Source organism: Chroicocephalus ridibundus, chromosome 3 (assembly GCF_963924245.1).
Source record: "Chroicocephalus ridibundus chromosome 3, bChrRid1.1, whole genome shotgun sequence".
Taxonomy (NCBI): Eukaryota; Metazoa; Chordata; class Aves; order Charadriiformes; family Laridae; genus Chroicocephalus; species Chroicocephalus ridibundus.
Window position 1 is genome coordinate 52,519,143 of NC_086286.1, and position 22,364 is coordinate 52,541,506.

At 37.7% G+C, this 22,364-nt stretch overlaps 1 protein-coding gene across 4 annotated transcripts in view; it reads left to right on the forward strand.

The window, feature by feature from the left end:
- PDE10A (phosphodiesterase 10A) overlaps positions 1 to 22,364 on the forward strand; it is a 393,767-nt gene that overhangs the window by 296,716 nt on the left and 74,687 nt on the right. For all 4 annotated transcript variants that reach the window (XM_063329175.1, XM_063329176.1, XM_063329177.1 and 1 more), the window contains exon 3: positions 17,108 to 17,136. In XM_063329175.1, coding sequence (XP_063185245.1) covers positions 17,108 to 17,136 — 29 coding nt within the window. The remainder of the gene's footprint in view (positions 1 to 17,107; positions 17,137 to 22,364) is intronic.

Sequence of the window (22,364 nt, forward strand, 5' to 3'; positions counted from 1 at the left end):
AGTAATAAGTACTATTTATATTAATATTAGCTGTTAACTTAAACAACCAACTTAGAGTTTCTAAAAGAACACCTGCAGTTATGTACTTGTTTTAAGATTACGGGAAATCCTTTTCTATGTCAAATTAAAGGACACTATTGCTGAATGATATATGGAACGAGAAATAAGTGTAGTGACTGATAGTATTTCAAAACAGAACCAAAACATTTAATCAGGGTTTTTTTGCTTGTTTTGATAATTAAAAAAAATTATTTTTAGTAGAAGAACACAGGGTTCTGTCATTAAAATAATTCTTTTTGAATATTCGTTTTGCTATATTTTCTTTGGATCAAATTATGTACAATAAGGTTATGACTAGCATTGACCAGGTGATAGATTAAACGGAAAGATTATTCTTCTTAATCTTTAGACTCTAAACAACCTCCCAATATGTTGCCAATGTGAACGTGTCTTTGGGGACCGAACCCAGTCTGCACCACATGGCTGACGGCCAAGTCTTTCCACTGGAAACACAGCTATTATCTTCAGCTTTCTACTGCACAGTAGGGTGCATCCACCCCTTTATAGCATTCACCCATAGCTTTTTATTTTACGGTAATCTTTTGTATTAGATATTCACAGGAATAAATTTTCTCTAGCCATGTAGGTCATATTTCTCCCAAGCCAAAGCAGAAATATAATAGACTCATTTCATTCCTAAAGTGACTTTGTCAAAATTGTAGTCTCTAGCCAGGATTTTCCTTGGAAATGGACACGTTTTAACCCTGTCACTGACATTGTAGGCATACTTCATGCAATTTCATTGCCATACTATGGTAGGCAAGCAAAAAAAAAAAAAGTAAGTTAGGGAGTAGTTTTGCATTCCTTCAATATACCTGGAATTGTAATGGAAAAAGGAAGCAGTAAAGGTAATAATACAGTGTAAATTACTAATTGGAATTACAAGCATCTTTCAGAATGAAGTTAGGGGATCTGCCATTGTGCTGTCAAAGTGGATTTCTCTGCATGCTTGTTTTGTTCTTGATAGTTCAAAACCAGGAAGCTAACAATAATTCTTAATCTGGATGGATCAACAGAAGCTGCCCAGTGGTATGACTTAGCTGTGTTTGTCTTGAATGTTAAAACGGTGTTTCAAGATTTGAAGGTAATAGTGTGAATTCTTACATAAGCCTCTTGCTGCATGCTGTAGAGATATCTAAAACGTGTTAAAACTTCTTATTCTTTCCAGTAATGTGCTAAAGGAAACTAATAAATAGAAATGAATGTTGATGTAGGTCATCATACCCTTTAAATGGAAAAACCCTTTAAATCTAGACATTTCTGCAACTGCTACACTTCACTAAAGAGGATGTGTGTTTGTGTCTCCTGCCTGAAGGCAGCCATAATTGCATCTTTTTTGTTAATTAAATACGGAACTATTGCATATGAAGGAACATGTTATGCTAAAAAAACCCCAAACAAACAAAAAACCCCAATCATCTTAGCAAAGACAGCTTTCAGTGCCTCTTTAAGAGTCTTCAGAATATCACGCTCTTTTAGTAGGCACCAACTGGTCTTGAATAACCCGATTATTAAGAAACTGAGATGCCAGTGAGTCCTGTCTGCTCAAGCAGTATTCACTCAACCCAGAACCTCTTGGTTCCCAGAAAAAAACTCTGTGGTCAGTCTAAGCCTGCACTGCCTGCCCTCAGCTTCCATCCCTGGGTGTGTATATCCAGCCTTTCCCTTGCATTGGTCGTTCTGCTTATGTAATTTTAGATTATATCTACAGTTCACCGAGTTCCTGCAGCTGAAAACTGCCCCAAGGCAGAGGGGAGAGCACAAAAGTGGTAGCTCAGGCTTAAATTGGTTTTTGCTGGTGTGGACCTGCACCCTGTGATTCCTCTCTAGATGGGTTCAGCTCTTTAGGAAGAAACACTTTCAAATATTCTAATCTGAGATCACATCAGTTGTAGTAGATTAAGTAATAGGTGCACGTTGGCAAAATATTGGATAAGGTTTGAGTAATAGAGCCACCAAAAGAAAAAAGAAGTGCCATGCAATTCTTTAAAATCTGGAAAAAATACGCATTTGGAAATAATATGCATCCCTCTTTGAATCATTTTCCATATAGGTATCAAAGCAAGGACTTTCCAAGAATGACACGTTAGATTGGATAAAATATGCTCAGAGTGGACAGGGTGCTTACGGGAGTTAAACCTTAACACAGACTGTAGTAACAAAAAATGCAGAGAGAAGCGGTGTGCATCTGAATAAATCAGCACGTATGGGAACTGATCTATAGTAGTTTGGAGTGAAAGCTGAATTTTAGTGTGTTAGCTATCTCTTTTTATAGTGAATCCATTTTGTCACATTTTGAAGGTGACAGGAATTTGCATCTTTTTCAAGTAAATTGGAATACTAACAGGCATCTACTGAGTTGAGACATTGCTGTGGCTGGAATAGAGACAATAGAAAGTAAGACATGCAATTACAAATCATATGATTCCTAAGTGAATTCTGTGTAGGCTAATAATTCAAGATGGTGAAGAGAACAGCACATAAAGCATCTCAGGTATCAAATAAGCCAGTCTGGCACAGCGTTTAAAAGCACTGACACGTGTGCTAGACGCATTTGGCTGACCTTTTGTTTATTTTCTGGGAACATAACCTCGGAGAACAAGACTGAAATTTCTGTGGGGGTTATTTCTAGAGTAATTTCATTGTTACTTATTGTATATCATAGTATGAATTTTACTTATATGTTTAAAGAAAAGTAAATGTAGCGAAACCAACAGGCTTTTTCCCTCTCAGCTCTCTTATAGACTGTTTAACTTGAAACCCTCTGTATAGAATTCAGGTTCAGAATGCATGGAGTAACTTGGAAGTGACCCTGGAAAATAAATTACTGTTTTATAGAGTTTTTCATGTGTTTCTTGTGTGCTTTTGTTTCATTTGGCATTATTTTTTTATATATTAACTCATAATTGTGGATTTATAACCATTATTTGTACTTGTATGCTATTTTGGATCCTTCAGCTTTATTTGCAATATTACTGTCTTTTTTTTTTGTATAGTTAGTGTTGTCTAATGAACTTATAAATACTTCATTCTACTAGAATTTTAATAATGCCATCTGTTCACTTGATGGAAAATGGCAAAGCACATTGAAGCAACTGCCTTTTTTTTTTCTTGACAGCTGTATTTTTAAAGCTTAAGATTTAAGTTTCCAGTCTTTTCTTTAACAGTGGCAGTGAACAATATTGCAAACAAAAGGATACGTTTTGGTGCAAACCTTACCTTGGGAATTATATGTATGATTTTCTTTAGATGCAGTTTTGATCAGTAATAAACAGTATTATTTTTTCTTTTTAGTAGAATTTGTTTTCCACCATGGCAGAAAGTAAAATAGTCCCAGAGACGTCAGTAAAGTACATCATAGTTAGTAGCATCTGACGTCTTTGTCCAAGCTTCCTACTCATCCTGGCATCTCTGTCCCTCTCTCCCTGCATCTCCTCCTTTTGAAACTGTTTTGAAGCTCTTTTCTTTGACTCTTCTCCCACTTTCAGTCTTGCTTTATTTAATTGTGTTAACGTTTGTCTTTTGAACCACCAGCTTACTGTGTAGTTACTAGGCTGTTCTCTTTGGTGTACTGTTTTGGAACTTAATCTCACTCCTGCCATTAGGTGTCAAAATAAGTGGCCTGATGCTTAGAAATGGTCAAGACCCTAATAGCTCCTGAATGAGTTAGTGCTGCTGGCCATTTATTGCTTGTGAAAAATCAGATGGCACTCTATGTATGCCTATGTGGATGTAAGTCCCAAACAGTTTTAAGTAACGTGGCTCTGGTGTTCCTTAACTAGGTAGATGCAGAATATAAAGAAAGTGTCTAAGGAGTAGTTACATCATGGTGTTGTTTTCCCAAAGTCCTCTTCCAGGTAGTTGTGTGGCGCTTGCTTATGTAAGAAATTCATGTTGGTGTTGCCAGAACCGTATGGCAGGCCTGATGAAGGAAGTTGGGAAGAATGATGCTGTAACTGACAAAAATGAGATTCCTCAATCATGACTGTTTCAAAACTATTTTGAAGGCATGGGGAGAAGGGACTTAGATTATGAATTACCCTTTTCATACTTGCAGGAATAGATTTCTCGCTTGGATGCCTGCTCTCAGTGTGTGATCATTAGTAGTTCTCCTAGATTGACAATTTGGGAGATAGACACAGCTCCTTATCCCAGCAGGTGGCAACTTCAGCCATGCTGAAGAGGTACGGTTGACTCTGATTCCCTTTATTCTACTGACAGAAGTTATACTTCCACACGCTTTTACTGCTGTGTTAGATATAGTTTATTAGCTTCCCAGCTGATTTCTTTATATATTTCCTGAGTTCTTATTAGTATTTCAATTAATTTACCATCTGCATTGGATTTTGTTAGTTAAATAAAAAAGCACATGAAAATAATTTTATCTTGCATGAACACGTCCAGTTCTTCATTCACTCTAAGCATGTACATATATATTTGCAGTTTTCTTTTGGATGTTCCTACGGTTTCTTTTTTTTTCCTTGTTCCTTGATATCTATCTGTCAGGTGGGCCATGAGCAGAGAATTCCTTCTGAAATTGCCTGTGTAATCTGTTTTCTGTATGGGTCTGTGTCTGAGGCACCTTTGCCTTGCAGCCTCTAAAAATGGGATGCTTTCTGTCACCAAGTCTTTCTCATGTTCGTAATTGCAGAGGTACCATGCTTTACCTCCCTTGCTTATGGTTGAATGTTGCTGTCAGCTAGATCCTTACAACCACCTGTGCCTGATAGTACAGCCACTCCTCTCTTTGAAGCCTGTGTCAAAGTTTCTGTACTTAAAGTTGGTATGCAGTAGATTTGTTGGTGTAGTGGAGCATGAGGATGTGCTGGTAGATATATTCAGAAATGAGAAAACCATCAGTCCACTGAGGACTGTTGATTTTTGTGGAATCTCTTAGAGAACCACTGTGGATAAAAGGACTTGAGTAATCTGGAGGCTGATTTGCCAAGACATTTAATGAGCATAACTCCTGATGTATGTGGACTGTTAGATGCCATGACTTTGCAATGTGTTCCAGTGCTGAAGTGCCTGATGTTGGCTGTCACAGTGTGTCTTCGAGGTTTACGCAAGGCCAATTGCAGGTATATAAGCCGAGTTTAATTTATAACATTCTTCTTTTCAGCCAGGAATAACTGGTATGTGTCACATTTTATATGTTGCTTTTCTAAGCTCACTGTCCGATATTATGATCTTCATCAGTTATTTCATGCATTAAATCAGAGGTTCATTATAAAGTGCAGAGCCTTAAGATGATGCTACGCTGAGTCCCCCCGCAACTTAGTGAATTATGATTCTCACTTGAGCTGTGGTAAATCATCATGCCTACTTACAGTTGGGGTATTTAACTTCCTTTCGTTTCAAGGAACTGGGTACGTGACTGGTTTAGGGATTTTTGGAAATCCTAGTGCATGTATTGCTGCTTGAAAACTTTTCTAAGTCTGGCCTAGTATCTTTAATACTGTAGCTGCTACTAGGGAGAGTTAAAATTTTGCATTTGCTGAAATATGAGTATAAGAATACTGAACTCCACAACATGTCATGGATTTTAATTTTTTTTTGTGTTGTACAGCAGCCAAAAAGATTTTTTTTATTGTATAATTCCTCTGGATTATAATTATCTGTCATTATAAATCTTTTTATAGTAAAACTGTCTAGTTTAGAAATTCAGATGGTACTGTCATTATCTTTCATAGAGAGCTATCTATAATTTTGTAGTTACATATTCTGTTCCTTTACACTCACTGAAGTTATAATTAATTTTTTTTTTCTAACAGTCTTCTTGCAAGCAAAATGTTTCACTCATGGTGATGGTGCTGATAAGTAGTAAATAGTTCAATCTTCTCTTGGTTTCAATCTGTTTATCGTGTTAGTGTAATGTGTAATTTTCTCAAAGGCTCCAAAGTCCTGAGTTATCTACACATCGTTATCCGTAATACTCAATGCAAAGTCACTGAGAACTTGATTATGATTACAAAGAAATCCGCTGAAATATCCTAAAAGCAAAAAGGCTTCATTTGTAAATTTTATTCTGCTGCTTTTTCTTCTTCAGTATTATCCGGATTAATTTGATCATTTTTCTCAGTTTTCAATATCCAGGATAAAATAAATAACATACATACAAATGTACGTATGTTGTAGTTACAGTAGGTTTTCTTCAGAGGGATTGAAATGGTTCCCCTGACGTAAATATGTTTCACACCGGATCACTACACCCTCCCATGTGGTAACCTATCATCTCAAGCTCTAATGATCCCTTACCCTTGTTGACGTTAGCAAACTTTTCCTCTGGGGCATTTTCTTTTGTTTCCTTTGTCAGCTGGTCTAAAGAGAAGAAAACTGCTCAGTCTTGATTTTTCTGCAGATGTTAAGGATTTTACTGCAAAGTTCAGTAACGTGACATTTGTTTTCAATGTAGTCAGAGACACAGAAACAAGAAAATCAGGCAGGCTGTAAAGCTTCTTGTTCTACTTTAGATTCTCTATAGCAGATCAACACTGGAATCTGAAAATTTTAAACAACTTCATAAGAGTGTGATCGCTTACAATTTTATTACACGGACATGTTTTTTCTTTTTTTTCTAAAAACCCCCACGCTATATGTGTCTAAACAGAAAGAGGCGAGAATCTAGTAAACAAAAAAGTAAGGATGAGAACAAAATGAAAAGAATTAAAGGGAAAAAGTGTAGTAAAAATGTTGGCATCTGATGCTCTTTTTCCCCAAAGTAAGTGTAAGATTACATTTTTTCCCAACAAGTGTAAGGTTATTATTATATTCTCTTGCTGTCACTGAGGTAAATGCAGTGTTTCCTGCTCTATAAGCTGAGAACAGGCTGAAACTTTTTCGCTTGCTTGGGACAACAAACCTTTGAAGCCTCACTCCATGCCAGGGATGGGAACTTCATGGCCCTGAGCTCTGTGTACTCTCTGATCCTGTCCCTTGCCTCAAAGGGCTGAGAGCGGAGGTTGGACTGTATACAGATGTTGGGGAAGGAAGAGGAAGTGCCTTTCCTTGAAATCCTCCAGACAGCTTACCAGCCAGGGAGAGGTAATCATGGACTAGGAATGAACAAGCCAAAGCAAACCCAAGAGGCCTGGCAGAGTCCAAAGTGTATGCATAATCATGTATGTTTTTAAAATATCCAAATGTCTTGCAATGGACAAGATCCAGTGTGGCTTTCTTGGGTTGTTGGAGCTTTGTAGGACCTGCTTCAAGTAGTGTTCTCTTATAATGATCTACTTCGGCCCTGAATACATAACAGGAATGCCATGACATTTAATATATAAAAGCATTTCTGGTTTTCAATGCATGCTGTAGCAGTTCTGTTTCAATGGAATTACTTAAGGTATATGTCCGAGTAGTATTTGAGCCAACAGCGAAGTAATTTTTTCCTTCTCATTGAAAACACCCGCTGAACACAGTAAAACTTCAACCTTTGTGCAGTATATTTGAAATGAATTCAAAAGTGAAGGAACAGCTTTGTTCAGTAGTGAGAGAACAGCTTAGTAGTGTTAATGCTGTTTCTGGAATACATCAACTGCGGTAAACTTTAAGGGTACCTTATACTAAGCAACCAGCAGGATTCTGGGACCAAAAAATAGGAGAATATCAAATTTGATTTAACAAGAGTGATACTGAAATTGTGCTGGATGAGACTTCCTTCATCAAGCGTGTTTGCAAGATCTATAATCAGTTTTAAAGAAAGCTGCCTACAACAGCTAGGGCAGTAAATGCCAAGCAGAATTGAGTGTCAGGCAAGGAAAGTGTTAGATACAGACAAAAAAGTGTAGCTGTAAGCTGCTAAGGATGAAAAAAATTGATAGTTGTTATACATGCTCTTTAGCCCATTGTCTAGTGGCTGTATTCTGGTAATAAGTAACGATGATTGCAGCTTGTTGACTGATAAGATAGATGACCTAACCAATTCGACAGTCTCTTCATTCAACACTCGTTGAATAGGATATGAAGTCATGGGCTAATTACCATAAAACACAATTGTAGACTTGGTGAAGTACATTCACTGCTGGAAACTATTAAGTTTCTTCCTGGTGGTCAGAGACCAGGTTCCAACATGATTTTTGCTGAGCTGTATTCACTTGAGAGACTTTTACAGAATTATATAAAACTTTTAGGTAATGTGGGGAAGATGTCATTCCACAAGTTCAGAGGTACATCGATCATCCAGCTATTTAAACAAAAGTGAGAAGGTAAGTCTATGTTAATTATAAAGCAATTTTCTTGATCATAATTTTGTGGAAATACTCTGCTTAGATTAGCCTAAATTGTCACATCAAGCATACAGTTGAGAATTTTTTGTCCATGGGTATGGAAAGCGCGGAGCTACTATCAGTATGCTTCGTACTGTTAAGCAATTTCAGAAACAAGAGCAAAATCTGGGTCTTCCATATGCCTTGCTATTCTCACAAGGGCTGGTGATACTTTCGGATGGTCGCTCTTGGAAATTTTTGGGCCAGAATAGGTTGACCTGCAAAATTGCTCCAAATGTTTCCTCAGTTTTGTGAGGGCTAAGACCATAGGAAACAATGAGCTTCCATATGTTTAGGTGTCTCTAATGAAGTCAAATGGACTGTCTCCTGGTTCCTGTTTTGTGTAGTGCCCTGTTCACCTATATGCAAAGGAGCATATAAAAATTTTAGGACACCTGGCAGACAATATGTTTCTTTGCTTACCATCTGCAATGAAGTCTTGGTTCAGGACATAATCATTTTTTGATCCATGTTAATTTGTTGTTTAAGAAGAGGAAGAATTGAGCATCCTTTTTCAGGAACTTTTAAAAATGTGGATTTTACTGTTGACGTAAAGAGCTAGAATTCATGTTTTGTCCAGCTTCAAAGCAAAAAAAATAGTGTGCCACCAGGGATTAATACTAATGAATATTCCCTTTCAACGTCTAAGTCTATGTCTAACCAAACTGTTTGTTTTCTATGAAGTAACATTGCAAGTGCTTCTGAAATGTGAAATAAATCCAGATAGTTGAAGGCAGGAGAGCTGTTCAGGTGCTCTCAGTGAGATTGTGCATTAAGAAGCGAGAAGATTTTTGAATGACGGCTTTAGCATTTTGTTATATATGTATGACAGTTGCCGCTTTAGGAAACTCACCCTCAGCTAAGGTGTCTTTGCAGGACCTTACAAATTCCGTGGAGGCTTAAGCTGCCAGATGCAATGTGTCTAAAATAAGGATGCAGAGTGTCTCAAACAGGGATGCAAATTGAAATTAAAATAGACTGACCAACTCATCTGATTGGTGCCATTCTACCACAGAAATAAATTAAACCTGGTAAACTTTATTCCATGGTGGTGAGATCAGTCTTTAACCAATCTACACTTACTGATGTGGAATTTCTATTGACGTGTGGGTGTATGACACTTCTCAAGGGACAAAAAAAAGCAGCAAAGATATTTATGCTAGTCTAATTGCATTCCAAACAACTTGTGTCTTATTAGCTGAAGGAAAAGGAGCCTAAAGCAAATTTTGAAAAGAAAAATTATTAGGTCAATCTGACATCTGCTGTGTGGGAAAACATTCCTTGGGAAAATGTGACTGTACAGCTATCTGGGATCTCATAAACAGAATTAATCCTAGGCATTTGTTTGCTGTCATCAACAACAATGGTGGACCAGCAGCAGTGTTTAACTACACAGAACAAATAACAGCGTAAGACCGGAGAGAAAGTGCAATATTGTTTTTCTGAAAGAGTTCCTGTGATAAAACTAACTAGGCGTTAGAATTATTGTTTCCTTGATAAACGTGTCAGAATATCATATCTGAGATGTTGAAGGCTTGCTTTGCATTAAAGTTGTCTTTGTGACTACTCTGGCTTAGCATCTTGCAATTGCTGAAACATCATTCACCTTTTTTAAAATAAAAATAAAAGCATGCGTAGAAATACAAGTATGAAATCAGATTTTTTTTTAAATGTGCAAAATATAATCTGAATTTTTGCTATTAAATGAACTATTACACAAGTTATCAGCCCTTCACACAACCCCCAAAATAGAGAACCCCAAACCAAACTAATCTTGGCCTCATGTATATTGTGCCAAATACCAAACCTGGCCTTATTTATACTATGCCAAATTCCAAACCTTCTGTGGAGGTTGTTTGGTTTGTTTGTTTGTTATGTTTTTTTCTATGTGTTCCCTTTCTTGTTTTCTGCTTCTTTGTATCTTGCTTGTCCTGGTTTAGTATAGAAGCTTTTCCAGATGGATGTTGTCTTCAATTACCATACCAATTATCATGCATATCTGTAGTGTGCTGTGCAGTTGTTAATCATAGTTGTACAGGTAGTAAAGCTGAGATATTAAAGTCTGTTAAATTGTAATTTTGTTCTTAAAACCCAAATCTTATCATGGAACTCTTCTTATTTGTCCTAATGTCACTAACCTCTGAAGAGAGCTTTTAAAATAGTAATGTTTGCAAAGTTGTCAAGACAAAACTGAGTGTGACTTTATTCCTCTGGTCTAGGATATAGTTACCTGGTTTTTAAGTTTAGGAAGTGAACCATTTTCTGCACATTTAGTGGGCTGAACTAGCCCAGTGTGGGGTAGAAGAACATTTTTGCTGGTGCAAGGGCTTTGGTCTGCAAACTTGATATACAGTGGTGGGGAAGCCCTTGAAATTTAGTTCTGTTCCCCACAGTTTCCTGCTTTTCCAGTTGTGGTGTCACTGCGTGTTTATGCCCAAATTAATAAGATGTTAACATAACGGAGTTTATAACATCAGCTAACCAGGGTCTTCTGCTAGATTACTGGTGCGTACCTAGTGCTTCTGGAGGATAAAATTACCTCTTGCTCAGCTTGTGTGCTCTTCTGAGTTGCTCCCATCACGCCGCTGCTGACTGCCTACCTCACTCTGCACCAGGCCACATTAAGAATCATGGTGTTAAAAATACAGTTTGCAACAGCCTGGATTGAGCAGTACAGCCAAGTTAATGTATGTGGGTACAGTGCTTTCTTTTCAAGAGTTCATCACTTTATTTTTGAAACTGTTGAGAACAACGTTGGCATATTCAGAGCTCCAGAACGAAATCATACATGTTTCTTGTACTACTGTGTTAATAATTATGTCAGGCATCACAAAAAATTAACGTGATCCTTCTATATTCTGTGAACGGCAATTCTGCCAACTAACGGGATTGAGAGGGTGACACTTACTCATGTATCATGGTTGACTGTGCTTGATGTCTAAAGACAAAGTGAACTCCAACTGAAAGGCCTCTAAGGGCTGGAGCATTTGTATGATCTCTTTCACAAATACTGCTTTCTCCCAGGGTGTTTATTTCCCTCAATGCAGACACTAATAAGATACTTTCCCTTATCTGGCTGTTTTCCCATGCAATATGCTATAATAAATAGGGACCTTTATATTCAAGCACAGAATTTTTCTGAGAGATTTAACTCTATAGCAAGCTGCTATGTACTTAATGTCTCTGAATTTATTTTAATGGTTAATCTGTTTCTTTAAAAGCTTCATATTTTACAGGGATGGAACTTGATTTACAACCGAGGTTGGAGTGTTTGTACCTTTTAAACAGATAGAATTTATGGCTTTTAAATAAACAGAAGTATGCAAATTGAGGGTATTTTTCATCAGCCCCCTGTTACTTTCATATATTAACTAATCCTGTATTTTGGCTATTAAAATAATTTGTGGGAAAAGCTGCTTCCAATGATTTTCTCTGTATTTAGCTCACAGAAACAAAGTCGTAAGGGAAATACCGTACTCGGTGCTATGGATAAAACCACAGCAAAGTGGTGCCGGCACTGAGGTGTACGTGCATCCTGCCACTCAGTGTGTACCTGGGCCTTAAAGACTGCATCTCCAGAAAAGCAATTTGATTCACTCACGATTCTTCCTTTACTCTTGGGTGGGGAAAAAAAGGCATTGTTAGACCTTTGGTTTCTTTTAATATGGAAAATTATTTTTAGCTCATTGGATAGTAATTTAACTTGCATCTAGATGTATTAACAGAGTATTTGATGCTACTTTTTCCCTTCTCCCCCTCATCTTTTGCTTTCCTCCTTCCACTAAAAATATCTTCATTTTTTCCCACTGGTTCATAATCTCTGAATTGCAAACCTTATCTGTGGAGTTCTAACGCCAAACCTCCAAAATACTTTGTTTATCTTACTTCTGAAAAAAATGCAAATTTATTATATCTTTTTCATTTTGTAAAAGTATTGTCTCTAATAATTGTATCAGAGGTGTTATATTTTTCCTTCCTGATCTGTTAGCATATTTCTTTTAATTTCCTCACAGAAAAAAATCAAAAGTTTTTTGAAGTAATCCCCATCTGGCCATTTTCATGTCTTGTACCCAGGAAAATGGACCCAGACCTGGACAGGGGCTTCATATGTTACCTTTATACAACTTCTTATTAGAAGAATGATTCCTTTACTATAAATAAAGGAATTAACAATGAATCGCAAGGCAGAAATGACACCTGTGTATCTCATGTTATACAAATTAAAGCATAGTTTTATATATGTGTGGGAAGTTTCATGCTGTGTTGATGGCATTTGTAACGTCTTGCTCAGACTATGAAATGGCATTGTCAATGATCTCCAAGAATAAGAAGTCATTAATTGCTCTTTCTGATATTGGAGTACTTTTTTTTTTTTTTTTTTTTTTTTTTTTTGTGGTGGCCCAAATAGAGATTATGTAGACTTTTATACTATACAGTAAGCTTTAGATTTGGTACATTTAATCTAACCTGTCTGCCATTGGAAATTGCAGTGACAGTTATGTCTCACAATGGTGTGAAAGCCATAGGAATGTGATGGTATTCATTTATACTAGATACATTACAAGAAATTCCTTTTATTCCAGTAGAGGGAGATAACTAGTATGATCTACCCATGCTTTTCAGCATATACATACATGATTTGGGTAAGAGGATGCAGGATTGAAGGTAACTTGAAAAGGGTATGATGTTATTCAGGGTGCTGAAAGTACAGTGTAACTGAGAGATAAAACAGCGGACAATGTTAATACTGATAAATGCTGAGTGCTTTACACGGGGGAAGATGTTTATATTTATACAGTAGTGGGTTCTTAATTAGTTGTTAGTGCTCTGGAGAGAGATATTTGTATTACAAAATATATATGTTTGAAAATGTTAGCCCAATGTTTAGTAGCCATCAAGAAGCAGGTAAAATGTAAGGATTATTTGTTTCAAATAGAGGGCAGACTTCTAAATCATCCCTGTGTCATTCAATAACTGTTTTAACTGAGCTGCAGTATTGCCTGTTGTTCTGGACTTTCCATCCCAGAAGGATGCAGAGGCATAGAGGAGGCAGGAGTGGTGAGAGTGACCAGCAGTGTTGAGTGGCTTGCTTGGCACCAGCAGCAAACCAGTCCAGACTTCTCAAGCCAGGAAAGGTTTTGACAGGGTGTGAAGCAGAGAAAGGCTTGTTTAAGAGATTTGTAGAATCACAGGCTCTATAGATAAGAGGACATTCATAAAGTGTAGATTCAAAATAAAATAGAGATAGCTTTTCTCATTATATGTATTTATTTAAACCGTGGAACTTGGAGAATGTTGTGAATGCTGGAGGATGGTGGCTCAGGTTTAAAAAACAAACAAACAAAATCTAACACACCTCTTATCCCCCAAAAGCGTGAGTAAGAAAACCCCATCCTAGTCTTTTAAACAGAAAAATATCACCACTCATTCAAGAAATGTTTGATCCATTGGTTTCTGAAAACTGAGAGTATACTCCAGGGAAAGCATCATTATGTCATCACTTCTTTTTTTGTCGTTCACATCTTCTGTTGTTCACTTTCAGAAATCAGGTAATAGGCGAGATGGATTTTGAGTCTCGCTTTGGCTATTCTTGTAACTGGTATGTAGATCCATCTTGTCAAGGAAGATAATGTCACTGGACATTGCAGAGTATGTGTTATACATTGCATTGCAAACAACAGAACTACCTTAAGTAGCTCAAGTTTACTTCTCTGTTCTGCATATGTAAATTACTGGTATATCATTTGATTGGAAGTAAGAGAAGACAGATATTCTCTATTAGTTGTGAAATATATTATTTTTCTTGGTGTCACTCAATTTTGAGGAGAAATCTGTATGATTATCATAGAACCGTAGAATGCTTTGGGTTGGAAGGGACCTTAAAGATCATGTAGTTCCAAGCCCCCTGCCATGGGCAGGGACACCTCCCACTAGACCAGGCTGCTCAAAGCCCCATCCAGCCTGGCCTTGAACACTTCCAGGGATGGGGTATCTACAGCTTCCCTGAGCAACCTGTTCCAGTGTCTCACCATCCGCACAGTAAAGAATTTCTTCATAATATCTAATCTAAGTTTCCCCTCTTTCAGTTTAAAACCATTACCCCTCATCCTATTGCTCCACTCCCTGATAGAGTCCCTCTCCATCGTTTCTATAGGCCCCCTTTAAGTACTGGAAGGCTGCTGTAAGGTCTCCCTGGAGCCTTCTCTTCTCCAGGCTGAACAAACCCAACTCAGCCTAGCCTCTCTTCATAGGAGAGGCGTTCCAGCCCTCTGATCATCTTCATGGCCCTCCTCTGAACTAGCTCCAACAGGTCCATGTCCTTCTTATGTTGGGAGCCCCAGAGCTGGATGCAGTACTCCAGGAGGGGTCTTGTAAGAGTGGAGTAGAGGGGGAGCATCATCTCCTTCAACCTGCTGGCCACTCTTGTTTTGATGCAGCCTAGGATGTGGTTGGCTTTCTGGGCTGCACATGCATGTTGCTGGCTCGCGTTGAGCTTCTCGTCCACCAACACCTCCAAGTCCTTCTCCTTGGGGCTGCTCTCAATCCATTCTCCTCCCGGTTGGTATTTGTGCATGGTATTGCCCTGACTCATGTGCAGGACCTTGCACTTGGCCTGGTTGAACTTCATGAGTTTTGCATGGGCCTACCTCTTAAGCCTGTCTAGGTCCCTCTGGATGGCATCCCTTCCCTCAAGCATGTTGACTGCATCACACAGCTTGGTATCATCATCAGACTTGCTGAGTGTGCACTCAGTCTCACTATCCATGTCGCCAGCAAAGATGTTGAACAGCGCTGGTCCTAATACCAACCCCTGAGGAACTCCACTCATCACTGGTTCCCACTTGGACATTGAGCCACTGACCACAACACTTTGAGTGCGACATCTAGCCACCTGCTTATCCACCAAGTGGTCCATCCATCAAATCCGTGTCTCTCCAGGTAGAGACAAGGATGTCGTGCAGGACAGTGTCAAATGCTTTGCACAGGTGCAGGTACCTGATGTCAGTTGCTCTTCTCTTGTCTGCCAATGCTGTAACCCCACCACAGAAGGCCACCCAGTTTGTCAGGCACAGTTTGCCTTTAGTGAAGCCATGTTGTCTGTCACCAATCACCTTATTTTCCGTGTGCCTCAGCAAAGTTTCCAGGAGGATCTGCTTCGTGGTCTTGTCAGGCGCGGAGGTGAGACTGACCGGCCTGTAGTTCCCCCGGCTCTTCCTTTTTCCCCCTTTTTAAAAATGGGGGTTATGTTTCCACTTTTCTAGTTGGTGGGAACTTCACCAGACCGTCATGACTTCTCACATATGATGGATAGTGGGTTAGCAGCTTCATCTGCCTGTTCCCTCAGTAGCTGCAGATGCGTCTCATCAGGTCCTATGGATTTGTGCACCTTCGGGTTCCTTAGATGGTCTCAAACTTGATTCTACTGTGTGCAGTTCTTCATTATCCCAGTCCCTATCTTTGCCTTCTGTGACTTGGGTGGTGTGGCTAGAGCACTTGCCAGTGAAGACTGAGGCAAAAAAAAGGGAGTTCTTTCATTGGAAATTGGATCTTTAATCTGTTTTCTAGAATATTTTTTTTCTGGCTTTATTGTTTTAAAGTTAATCTTAAATAGCAAGACATGAAGAGCCTTTGTTGGTGATAACATTGAAATACTTGTAAATGTGCCCTTCTTAACGGGCATCTTGAGATCCCTCCTTCATCTGGGGATGATTTTGGAGAAAATGTAGTGTATCTGCTGTTAAGCTGCCGAGGTGATACTCTATGTATTTCTGACAGAGTTATCTGAAAGTCCACTCAATGCAGATGTATCAAAATATGTGTAAAGTAACAGTCAGAAATATAAACACATGATCTTTCTCTGTGAGATTGAATCTATTTAGTGACTTAAAACTAATTTCTAAAGCATAGTAATTTGATTCCTAGTATCAAATAAAAGATTACAAATAGTTCCCTTCATGTTTTCAGAGGCAGCTAATCAGCTGGAGTTTTGTAAGGGTATGTTTAAGCTACTTTTGGTATATTTGAGCTGGAAGTTGGAAATTCCCCCTGTGGCAGATGCTTGCTACATAACTGCTTTCCTTTTATTTTCAGAAACACTGGTCAATGTTTTAGCCAGTCCTCTGGTATTCTACCTGTGTTTATTTTTACATATTTAAATTACAAAAAAATGCATGAGGGTCTACTTGCATTTGAAATGACAAAACATTTTAGTGTTTGTGTGTATGTATATATAAAAGATATAAAACCTTGTAATCTATGCGCTTTTAATGTGTTATACCGGATCGCATCAGTGATGCTATTTTATTCTTACGGTTGCAAGGCTTTTTTTCCACATCCAAAGAAGTCAACAGGAATAGCATCTTTGATCTTCAGAACAAAAAGTCCAAATCTACTCACTAACTTGCTTGTATATGTAGGAATTGGTGGCATATATTTGGTAGCAAAGGGCCGCCTTCTCAGACTGTGCAATTACTAACAGTTGCTTTACTGAATTGGAATATAAATGTGGGAGAATGACTTATGAAATATAGGAAATTTTTTATTCTTATTAAGTCAGGACAGAGTTCCTCAATACTTTGTCCTAATTTTAATTCATTTTTTGATTTAGAAGTTTAATAGATTGTAAATGCACAGCAGTCTCAGGATATTTCAATTACTTTATTGAACTGTTTTAGAAAAGTTTTGTAAGAAGGAGCAAAAATTGTTTGAAGTGCAGTATCTTGTTGTTCATTCAGTCTAGAAACCTCCCTGAGTGCCTAATTGTTTGTTTTGTTTCCTCTTAGATGAATCGACTCCTAAAGAAGTCAGCAGGGTAAGTGCTGCTCTGTATCCCCTCTAAAAAAAAGTGTAGTCTCTGAGGCCCACTGTTCACTTGAGATGACTTTTGTGCAGTCTCTGATCAAGATTTGACTCTATTCCCTGGACATAGTGGTTCTCCAGAGAAAAAAAATTGGTGGACTGACTGACTAGAGAACAGTTAATACGGAAAATAAATATTAAGAACACTTAATTGGCTGTAAATAAATTAAAGGTTATTTTGCATTAACAAATTTAGAGTTCCCAAAGTGCTATTTTCATGATCCAGTTTTAAAAAGGTACTTCACAGAAACCAGGAAAGTCATGGGACTTTGAGCATAACAACAGATTATTTAATCAGTGTTACTGCCTCGAGAGATAGCAAGCATAAGAGGAAACAAGGGAAGGAATACGCCCTATCTAATAACTCCTTTTGAGATGTGCTGTGGTATGGATGAACTAAAATCTTTGAAATATTTTGCAGTGTACTGTATGAAATGTAATTTAAAAATCTAAAAAAAAAAATATATTCAGTAATAAATTCCCAACTCTAGCTTTACATCTGGTTGACACTGTGTCCTGTAGAATATCAGTCCGTGGTTGAGGACTAGTTCGGGGATCTTAGAAACCTGTGCCTTTGCCGGGAATGACAAAAGATGAGTATATGACAATCTGTTGCCCTCAAATGTATCCAGTCAGCCTAAGGCACCCAAATCTTATTTCATATAAGATGAGGCGGCCACTTACAGCTTTCTGAGGTGGAATCATAGTCCTGTTTTCCTCCTCTTCTTGAATGTCTTGCATAAACTATTTCATATTCCCAGGAGAAACACAATAGTGTCAGACACATATTAAAAAATAAGGCTGATTGAAAGATTGCAAAAGCTGGCTGGGTGGTCTTGCTCGCAGAAGTCTTTTTGGAAAATACTGGGGTATGGAAGGAGCGGAAATGGGCTGGTAGTGGAAACCTCAGTTTGGTAACCTGGAGAGCAGAGGGCTTCCATAAGAGGGAATTGAAGTTCATCTCTTACGAGACTGTGAAAAAGACATTAAATAATGTCTAAAATGATTTATTCAAGCAGAAATTCTCCATATACGTGATGTGCTATGGATGCGTAAGGGTGTTGAGAATTTAGGTGTCAATTAATATGTTTTATTAATTTATTAATTTATAATAGCTTTTGCCCCCCCCTTAGTATTGAACAGTTATGGCAGTTGAGTAAATACCTATCGGTGCAACCAAAGATTATTGTTATTATTATATCTCTATACATTTTTTTATTCCAAAATAATTAAAGATCTGCCTAACAATCTGAGAAGCTGTAATTATTTCTGTGGAAGGAAGTTCCTTTTCATTCTAAGTAATTTGGTAAATAGATTCACATTTTACTTAAAACTCTGTAAAATGGAGTTACAAAACATATCCAGGTTACCACATTCAAGCTATTTGAGGCAAAAAAAGCAAGCTTTGGAACCTTGAACGGCCCCCACCCGAGTCTGCCCTGCCAGTTACCCCCCTCTCAAACATGCTGGTCCCAGCCACCTCAGCCCCTCGAAGTCGTATACGGTGACTTAGAGTTTTCCTGAAGGTGGATGGGCTGTCACTTCAAATCCTGGAGTCAGTGGGATGCAGATGATACTTGAGATGTTCTAAAGTAAATGTTTTCTCCCCCCTTTTTTTGTTTAGCTATCAGTCATTGTGCATTTGGTGTGTATACCATGTTACACTATTATTTTTTTTAGAAGTACAGCAGTTGAGGGCGCTCAGTAATGCACCATACTACAAATGAACATGTTTGTTAGTTTATAGTATTTTTGAATAATGCTGTGTATAATAACATAAACCTTTGTAATACATTCTCTTTCTTCAGCAGCAGCTCAAACAGATGCCAGTTTAATTAAAATCTGAACATAAATTAGAATTTAAATTAGGAAAGTTCTGTACGTGAGTAATGTTTTTCAGACAAAAAGATGTGTTCATGCTGACTGAAGAATTATGAGTTTTAAAGTCATTAAGTGTTACATTTTTAATTCCTGAAAATGTCTTCAAGAAGATGCTTATATCATAGAGAAGCAAAAATAAAGGTTAGTGAAAGGAAATTTATTGCAGAATTAAATCACCAACTGGTTAAAAGTATTATATTAGTTAGGAATCAAGGTAGAAACATGCTGAAAAAATGTGGTTTTCATCACTGGATTTTTTTTTTTCCATCGTTCAATGTTGGACAGAGTGAAAACATTAAAACATTCATAGTCATATGCTGTGACATCAGTTGCTTCAATAGTCTTCTTTTCAATTGTGCTTACACAGGACAAGAGAATTAAATTGGGGGAGGATATTTTTTTTTAACCCCTTTCTCCCCCCAAAAAGCCTCACCTTTTTTCTTTATAAACATACAAGATTATAAACTTGTTCTAGGGCTCGAAATACTGAACTTGTCATTCATTTGCCTTTTTTTTTTTTTCTTTGTATCAGCAAAACGCATTGGGATGAATGGTGTCCAGATTTGTGGGGGAAAAAAAAAAATCTTCTTGAATTATTGAAAGGAAATTTTGGTATTTTCGAGGGTTTGTATTGCAGTTTCACACTTTGAGAATTGAGGAAGTTCTGAAAAATGCTGTTGTATAGGAACTGCATTTTTAATCTTTTTCCATCTTTAGCAGCTTAGTAGAAAAATGAAAATAAAGTAGCAATCTTGGCTATCAGCATTACAAGGAGAGAATAGAAGAAACCCTCCGTATATTTTAAATTTTGAGGTTTACAGAATAGAAAAGAAGCTTTTCAAAATAAATTATTTTTAAATCTGGTCTACTTGTAGTGATTTCGTCAATATTTTAGTGTTCAGAAGTTATGTGTAAAGATATCCTAGTTTGGCCTGACATAGTAGCTGATGGGTGGGAGTCGGGGGGGGGAAAGATTTCCTGATTCCTATAGGCTGCTTTTGGTATAAGAACAATTCTGGTTACAAAATATCTCATGAGCATCTGTGACCAAAGAGTGAACCTGTGAACTTTTTTCTGCATGCTAGGTTCCAGTATTTATGAAATATATGTAACTGGGGACAGAATCTCCTTTTCACGTGATGTAATATTGGGAACATCCTTGGAAATGCTGAGTTTCTTCTGCTTACTTATTGTGCAGATGTGTGTTGGCTGATCCCATCCCATCCTAGCTACAGAAGTGGTTTTCTGGGCAGAGGGATTTAGGAAAGAAAACCAACTATTGAACTATTTTGATGAGGAAAACTTAAGCTGAAGTTTATACTTTGCTGTTTTGTCCACAAAAGAAATTAGAATAGAGAAGAGTGAGTTTGAGCATTAATTGCATATGTATTCATGTATATCTAGACTAAAGATATACTTCTGTGACAGTATTAATGAAAACAGTGTGCATTGGAGACATGTTATTCTTTTCAGTTGGCAAAAATAACCCCATTCCTACATGAACTGTAGCCAGGATTTTGTTCTACGTGCTGCTAACTTTCCCATGATCACTGTGTGCTCTTTTGTACCTCAGATTCCAAAGTTTAAACAAAAATACTTAATGTTCCTGATATGATCACAGTGAAATTAGCTGTTGTTCATTTTGCTTAATGACTTTCCATTCCATGTTTACTTGAATAATACTTCCAGTGAAGCTGCCTTTTGGCAAGTACCTTTGCTTTGTAAACTCCGGTGATGCCAACAGCAATTCACTTTGCAGAAGTTTACCATATAAACATCAGAAAATTATTACCTAGCAAGTGACTTGCTCAGTTACAGTACTTTATTCTTGGAAACGGGAATAATACTTTAATCTTCTCCTTTCCCCTTTTTGGACTTGGAGCTTTTGGCAGCTGCCTTGGCACCAGCTAGCACCCAGCACGGTATGTCGCTGACAGTTACAGAATTAGCAAGTGTGTTTTCAGTAAATAGTTGCAGTAATTGCATGTATCCTTACCATGCATCTGATAATAAAAGTTTGGGCTTTTTGTGACACATTGGCAAAGCAAGCTCATTCTATTCCCTTATTAAAGATGGGATTTAAATGTTTTTCCACAGTCCCAGAACTGAAGACTGACGAATTAATCAAAAAGTTAGGGGAACTGGAACAAACATATATATCCAGCCTTTAGAAGTGATGCAAATGGCGTTGTACCCATTGTCACGAGAAGATGCTTGTATAAGCTGATTTCTTTATAAAGAAAATCTTGTGGATACTGTGGTAGTGATAAGCAACAGTGGTAGGAAAATGAGGAAGTTTATTTTTAATTTTGTACATGATGTCTTTAGAGTGCTTGCAAGTCAAGTATTAGGAGGGAATGGGATTTTATAAAAAGCTTTTTCAAAAAAAAGGAGCAGTATTCAGCCTTGTCAAGTTAAAATGAAGCTCATTATGCTGTTTTATTATATAATCTAGAGAGGTGATATAATTGAGATATTAATGCAGTTTTATGAGCTTTACAGTTAATAACAGCTTATATGGTTACTTCTATATATTCATAATGTTCTTTTCTCGTAAGCCAAGCCTTTGCTTTTTATTACATGATTTTCCTATTACTAGCGAAGCACTTTATTTCAGTTACCATTTGATAACAGGGAAGGAGCTGATGGAAAGATTAGAATTGAATGCCAGTGAATGGGGGCTATTTGGCAAGACGCTTCTCCTAGGGAAGGTATTCACCATCTCTCCCAAGGCTTGGAAATCGGCTATGTAAACAGGCTGTGAAACATGTCCATTCAAAATTAGTGAACCCTTTCTGTGCAGAGTGAGAGCTCATTTGCATCTTTTGACATAATAGGGCCCGTCCTGCCAAATGTCATCTCATATTCTCCCTTCTTTGCTTTTGTCATGAACGGTGTTTGATGTGCGAACAAACAATTCATAAATACCTGTGTACAGTGCTGCAATGCTAAACTTTATTTACCGAGCAAGTTCTAACCCATGTCCTCTCCAGTCAAAACAAGAAGAATAGACGTCAGACAAATGCGTGTAGAAGCAGTTTTCTCTGAGGCTATGTACAAGCATTAAAATTAATCACCTCAGCTAAGTCTGCTCTTTATAGCTTCTTGCTTTCCAGTGTCCAAGTTTAAACAAAACTGGTTACTCCAGCCAATGCCAGTTACCTCTTCTGATTTTTTGGAGCAGAGAGATTTTTCTGAGCTTCCTCTCCACACTCACCGCTCCTCTGAAAGCCAGCTCCGCACTGTAAGCTTGCTTACCGCTTTCTCTCCACTTTTTTTTTACTGTCTGAGGATCTGACA